General features: G+C 38.4%; 1 protein-coding gene across 2 annotated transcripts in view; it reads right to left on the bottom strand.

The window, feature by feature from the left end:
* Nucleotides 1–7,500, bottom strand: part of LOC138855223 (N-acetylneuraminate lyase-like) — a 93,908-nt gene that overhangs the window by 78,831 nt on the left and 7,577 nt on the right. For both annotated transcript variants that reach the window (XM_070103432.1, XM_070103426.1), the window contains exon 2: nucleotides 716–744. In XM_070103432.1, coding sequence (XP_069959533.1) covers nucleotides 716–718 — 3 coding nt within the window. In that variant the 5' untranslated portion in view covers nucleotides 719–744. The remainder of the gene's footprint in view (nucleotides 1–715; nucleotides 745–7,500) is intronic.

The following is a 7,500-nucleotide window of genomic DNA, read 5'->3' as shown; positions in this document are numbered from 1 at the left end:
TGGACCATCTCGCCAGAACAAGTGATACCACCTGGACCATCTCGCCAGAACAAGTGATACCACCTGGACCATCTCGCCAGAACAAGTGATACCACCTGGACCATCTCGCCAGAACAAGTGATACCACCTGGACCATCTTGCCAGAACAAGTGGTACCACCTGGACCATCTTGCCAGAACAAGTGATACCACCTGGACCATCTCGCCAGAACAAGTGATACCACCTGGACCATCTCGTCAGAACAAGTGATACCACATGGACCATCTTGCCAGAACAAGTGATACCACCTGGACCATCTCGTCAGAACAAGTGATACCACCTGGACCATCTCACCAGAACAAGTGGTACCACCTGGACCATCTCGCCAGAACAAGTGATACCACCTGGACCATCTCGTCAGAACAAGTGATACCACATGGACCATCTTGCCAGAACAAGTGGTACCACCTGGACCATCTCGTCAGAACAAGTGATACCACCTGGACCATCTCACCAGAACAAGTGGTACCACTTGGACCATCTCGCCAGAACAAGTGATACCACCTGGACCATCTCGTCAGAACAAGTGATACCACATGGACCATCTTGCCAGAACAAGTGATACCACCTGGACCATCTCGCCAGAACAAGTGGTACCACCTGGACCATCTCGCCAGAACAAATAAATCACACAGAAAAAACAAAATACCAAAAAAAAAAAACAATTGCTACTTACCATTGTCGTGATGTGGGTCGCTTAAGTATCTGCAAAAAAAATAAAAAGATAATTATCCAAAAAATTATATACGAAATGTTGCTACCATGGTCCTGCACAACGACATTTTGACCACCTTCAGTATTTTAATTTTATTTTCTATCTTCGGAGTTTCTTCCATCACCTCTCTCTCTCTCTCTCTCTCTCTCTCTCTCTCTCTCTCTCTCACACACATATCATTGTAAAAAAAACCTCATTTATGTGCCAAAAGCTCATAATTTTTTCCCGGCTCAGAATTCTGTGAATGACCTCGGACACCAACACGATGATTAGCTCAAGCAAATACTGTCGCAAGGAACGTCTTTACTCCAGCTAGGACTATCCCTGTGATCATATTACCTTGGATCTCCTCCACCTTTCTGCATCACTGAAAATTCCAGAAGATGTGTTGATTGCAACACGAAAGGTCAATAACTACCATTCAACTCCCCCCTCTGTGACTGTTTTTTTATATATACATATATATATATATATATATATATATATATATATATATATATATATATATATATATATATATATATATATATATATATATATATATAATATTACATAATATGGTACAAAAAGGTTTAAGAGATACAATATTGACATAAAGATGGCATATACAGTACATGAGATGTGAGAGATAAATGTCCAGTACATATTGTTACATGTTTGTCATTGATTATATTGCGTAAATCTCATCCAGCTCTTCAGAACTGGGGCGCGTGCCTAACATACAGCAGGCATTACCCCTCTGAACAGCAGCGCTGAGTCGCTGGAACAGAAAACTAGCTGTCCTGGGATCCTTAGTTACCCTGGACCAGGTCTATACAGTGAAACATATATGTGAACAGTATTTAGATAAGGCTAAAGAGGTTTTTGTGGCATTTATGGATTTGGAAAAGGCGTATGACAGGGTGGATAGGGGGGTAATGTGGCAGATGTTGCAGGTGTATGGTGTAGGAGGTAGGTTACTGAAAGCAGTGAAGAGTTTTTTACGAGGATAGTGAGGCTCAAGTTAGAGTATGTAGGAATGAGGGAGATTATTTCCCAGTAAAAGTAGGCCTTAGACAAGGATGTGTGATGTCACCGTGGTTGTTTAATATATTTATAGATGGGGTTGTAAGAGAAGTAAATGCGAGGGTCTTGGCAAGAGGCCTGGAGTTAAAAGATAAAGAATCACATATAAAGTGGGAGTTGTCACAGTTGCTCTTTGCTGATGACACTGTGCTCTTGGAAGATTCTGAAGAGAAGTTGCAGAGGTTGGTGGATGAATTTGGTAGAGTGTGCAAAAGAAGAAAATTAAAAGTGAATACAGGAAAGAGTAAGGTTATGAGGTTAACAAAAAGATTAGGTGATGAAAGATTGGTTATCATATTGGAGGGAGAGAGTATGGAGGAGGTGAATGTATTCAGATATTTGGGAGTGGACGTGTCAGTGGATGGGTCTATGAAAGATGAGGTGAATCATAGAATTGATGAGGGAAAAAGGGTGAGTGGTGCACTTAGGAGTCTGTGGAGACAAAGAACTTTGTCTTTGGAGGCAAAGAGGGGAATGTATGAGAGTATAGTTTTACCAACGCTCTTATATGGGTGTGAAGCATGGGTGATGAATGTTGCAGCGAGGAGAAGGCTGGAGGCAGTGGAGATGTCATGTCTGAGGGCAATGTGTGGTGTGAATATAATGCAGAGAATTCGTAGTTTGGAAGTTAGGAGGAGGTGCGGGATTGCCAAAACTGTTGTCCAGAGGGCTGATGAAGGGTTTTTGACGTGGTTCGGACATGTAGAGAGAATGAAGCGAAACAGAATGACTTCAAGAGTGTATCAATCTGTAGTGGAAGGAAGGCGGGGTAGAGGTCGGCCTAGGTAAGGTTGGAGGGAGGGGGTAAAGGAGGTTTTGTGTGCGAGGGGCTTGGACTTCCAGCGGGCATTCGTGAGCGTTGTTTGATAGGAGTGAATGGAGACAAATGGTTTTTAATACTTGACGTGCTGTTGGAGTGTGAGCAAAGTAACATTTATGAAGGGATTCAGGGAAACCGGCAGGCCGGACTTGAGTCCTGGAGATGGGAAGTACAGTGCCTGCACTCTGAAGGAGGGGTGTTAATGTTGCAGTTTATTAAAAACTGTAGTGTAAAGCACCCTTCTGGCAAGACAGTGATGGAGTGAATGATGGTGAAAGCTTTTCTTTTTCGAGCCACCCTGCCTTGGTGGGAATCGGCCAGTGTGATAATAAAAAATAAAAAAAAAATTATATATATATATATATATATATATATATATATATATATATATATATATATATATATATATATATATATATATATATATATATATATATATATATATATATATATATATATATATATATATATGTATATATATATATATATACATATATATATATATATATATATATATATATATATATATATATATATATATATATATATATATATATATATATATATATATATATATATATATATATATAAATATATATATATGTCGTGCCGAATAGGCAGAACTTGCGATCTTGGCTTAAATAGCAACACTCATCTTGCCATATAGGACAAGCGAAAATTTGTGTATGCAATAATTTCGCCAAAATCATTCTGAACCTAACGAAAAAAAATATATTTCACTGTGTTTGTTTAGTATTAAATTATTGTAAACAAATCTAAAATATGTTTAGTTGGGTTAGGCTAAAATAAATTGTTCTTGTTATAATAAGGTTGGGTAAGTTTTCTAAGATTCTTTTGGTGCAAAATTAAAAATTTTTACATTAACATTAATGAAAAAAATATATCTTTAAACGTATAAGAATTTTTTTTAGAAAGGACTTAATTTAAATGAGTTCTTGCTAAATGACCAGTTTTACATATTCGGCACGATATATATATATGTATATATATATATATATGTATATATATATATATATATATATATATATATATATATATATATATATATATGTATATATATGTATATATATGTATATATATGTATATATATGTATATATATGTATATATATATATATATATATATATATATATATATATATATATAAACACTGATCTCTGGCCGAAGGAGACTCGAATCTACGAACTGTGTAACAAGGTACATTAGAACATAAGAAAGAAGGAACACTGCAACAGGCCTACTGACCCATGCGGAGCAGGTCCATGTCCCCCCCCCGTATAAGACCAATGACCCTCCCCCCGGATTAGCCCAATGACCCACCCATTCTGGTCACCTTCACTCAAGGATGGAGCACTGCACCAGACCAGCAGCACAAGCTAGTCAGGTCCAACTCACACCCACCCACACCTACTCATGTATTTATCTAGCCTATTTTTAAAACTACTCAACGTTTTAGCCTGAATAACTGTACTCGGGAGTTTGTTCCACTCATCCACAACTCTATTACCAAACCAGTGCTTTCCTATATCCTTCCTGAATCTGAATTTTTCCATCTTGAAACCACTGCTGAGAGTCCTGTCTTAGCTGGAAATTTTCAGCACGCTATTTACATCCCCTTTGTTTATTCCTGTTTTCCATTTATACACCTCGATCATATCCCCCCTAATCCTACGCCTTTCGAGAGAGTGCAGATTCAGGGCCCTCAGTCTATCCTCATAGGGAAGATTTCTGATGCATGGGATCATCTTTGCCATCCTCCTCTGTACGTTTTCCAGAGCATTTATATCCATTCTGTAATACAGTGACCAGAACTGAGCAGCATAGTCTAAATGAGGCCTAACCAAGAATATATAGAGTTGAAGAACAACGTGAGGACTTCTATTATTTATACTTCTAGATATGAAGCCAAGAATTCTGTTAGCTTTATTGCGAGCACTAATGCACTGTTGTCTTGGTTTTAGATTGCTGCTAACCAGAACTCCTAAATCCTTTTCGCAATCAGTAGTATTAAGATCTACATTATTTAGTTTATATGTAGCATGGTTATTTAACTGTCCAACCTAATTGAGAACTTTGCATTTGTCAATATTAAACTGCATCTGCCACTTCTCCGACCATTGCATCAGTCTATTCAAATCATCCTGGAGTGCTCTAGTGTCCTCATTAGAATGAATTGGACGGCCTATTTTGGTGTCATCAGCAAATTTACTTATGTCGCTTATTTATTCCCTCATCTATGTCGTTTATGTAAATTGTGAACAACAACGGGCCCAACACTGACCCCTTAGGAAAACCGCTTGTGACGTGCCCCCATTCTGATTTCTCCCCATTTATGCAAACTCTCTACTGTCTATTTGTCAGCCATGCCTCTACCCAGGAAAAAATTTCTCCTCCTATTCCGTGTGCCTTAAGTTTCCTCAATAGCCTCTGGTGTGGAGCTCTATCGAAAGCCTTACTGAAGTCCATATACACAATATCATATTCATTTCCATGATCTACCTCCTCAAACACCTTAGTGAAAAAAGTTAGTAAATTCGTAAGACAGGAACGCCCCTTTGTAAAACTATGTTGAGATTCATTAATCAATCTGTGCCTGTCAAGATGGCTACGAATTGCTTCGGCAATTATTGATTCCATAAATTTTCCCACTATGGAGGTAAGGCTTATTGGTCTATAGTTCGAAGCCAAGGACCTGTCACCTGCCTTGTAAATAGGTATTACATTTGCCATTTTCCACTTATCAGGCACTATGCCAGTTTATAGTGATATGTTAAAAAGATTAGCCAAAGGTACGCTAAGTTCCTCTTTACATTCCTTTAACGCCCTTGCAAACAGTTCATCAGGACCTGGGGATTTGTTAGGTTTCAGTTTCTCAATTTGTCTGAGGACCATGTCACTAGTTACCGCAATCGTACATAGTTTATTAACATCCTGTTCTACATAATCTATTATTTCAGGAATATCGCTAGTATTTTCCTGGGTGAAAACTGAGAGGAAGTAGGTACTGAGAATTTCACACATATTCTTATCACTGTCAGTGATCTGACCAGAGTTACTCTTAAGTGGGCCAATCTTGTCCCTAATCTTACTTCTGTATAACTGAAAGAACCCTTTTGGGTTAGTCTTCGAATCCCTTGCGACCTTAGCCTCATAATCCCTTTTGCTTTTCTTATTCCTTTCTTTATTTCTCTCTTTAATTGAATATATTGATTCTTAACTGCCTATCCCCTCTTTTGATATGCCTATATATGCCTCTCTTTTGACCAATGAGATATTTTAATCTATTGTTCATCCATTTGGGATCATTTTTGTTAGATATAATTTCCCTACTCGGAACAAAAATTGTCTGGGCAGCTAGAACTATGCTCTGAAAAACGTCATATTGGCAACCAAGATCACCTACCTGACACATAGTCAGGACATCCCAATTTAGCCCACCCAGGTAATTTTTCAGTCCCATGAAGTCGGCCAAGCGAAAATCTGGGACAGAGATTTGATTGCAGTTATCTGGGTAATTCCATGATATATTGAAACTAAGTGATTTGTGATCACTTTCCCTAAGCTCATCATTAACCTCAAGATTATTAATTAGTGAATCTTTGTTGGCAAGAACCAAGTCAAGCAGATTGTTTCCTCTAGTTGGTTCTGTCACAACCTGTTCTAAAAAGCAATCCTGAACCGTATCAAGAAAGTCACTAGACTCAAGATTTCCTGTCATACTGTTCCAATCAATTTGTCTAAAGTTAAAAATCTCCCATTATCACAACATTTTCATATCTAGATGCCTTATGAATTTCGTCCCATAACAGCTTACTGCCCCCCTATCTAGGTTTGGGGGCCTATAAATCACACCCAAAATTAATTTGTCACGTCCCTCGAGAAACTGTAGCCAAACAGATTATGTGTTCGATGTTTCTAATCTTATATTATGTCTAAGACAACAATTTAAATTTTCTCTGACTTACATCGCCACACCACCACCCTTCCTGTTGACCCTATCAGTGTGGAATAGTTTATAACCATGTATGTTGCATTCAGAAGGCATTTCTCTATCTTTCAGGTTTAACCAGGTTTGTTATACCAATAATATCTATATTACCTACACTTGCAAGTAATCTTAGCTCATCTATCTTATTTCTTAGACTCCTACTATTTGTATAGTAAACCTTAAGGGAGCTAGTCACTCGTTGCCCTCTACTATCTTTCTCTGTTTGTTGCTCAATTGATTTGCCATTACTAGCAACTTTATTTTGAATATTGTCTTTTAAACATATCCCTGAGGTATCCCGGTAACAACTGCTGTTTTTAACCCTAATGCTGCAGTCTGACTGTTTCCCACAAACACCCATACCTCTATAATCTATCAGTTTAAATTCCTAGACAAGTCATAAATTACCCTCTCAGTTGATTTGGCTAATGCAACCACTCCATCCCCAGAGACATGAACCCCATCCCTTGCATACATATCACGTTTGCCAAAGAATAGGTCCCAGTTATCAATGAATGGGATTGCAAGTTCCTTGCAGTACCTGTCTAGCCAGTAATTTATACCAATTGCCCTAGACATCCATTCATTGCCCACTCCCTTTCTAGGCAAGATGCTACATATGACTGGGATCCCTCCCTTAGACCTAACTACTTCTATGGCTGACCTGTACTTATCCAGCAGCTCCTCTCTTCTGCCCTTCCCAACGTCATTACCCCCAGCACTAAGACAGATAATGAGCTTGTTCCCATTACCTGCCATAATAATATCCAACCTGCTGGCTATGTCACCAATACCAGCTCCAGGAAGACACACTCTCTGTCTGACCTTTCTGTCTCTGTTACAAAATGCACGG

This window comes from Cherax quadricarinatus, chromosome 5, assembly GCF_038502225.1.
Source record: "Cherax quadricarinatus isolate ZL_2023a chromosome 5, ASM3850222v1, whole genome shotgun sequence".
NCBI lineage: Eukaryota > Metazoa > Arthropoda > Malacostraca > Decapoda > Parastacidae > Cherax > Cherax quadricarinatus.
This window is presented reverse-complemented; position numbering and strand designations above follow the sequence as displayed.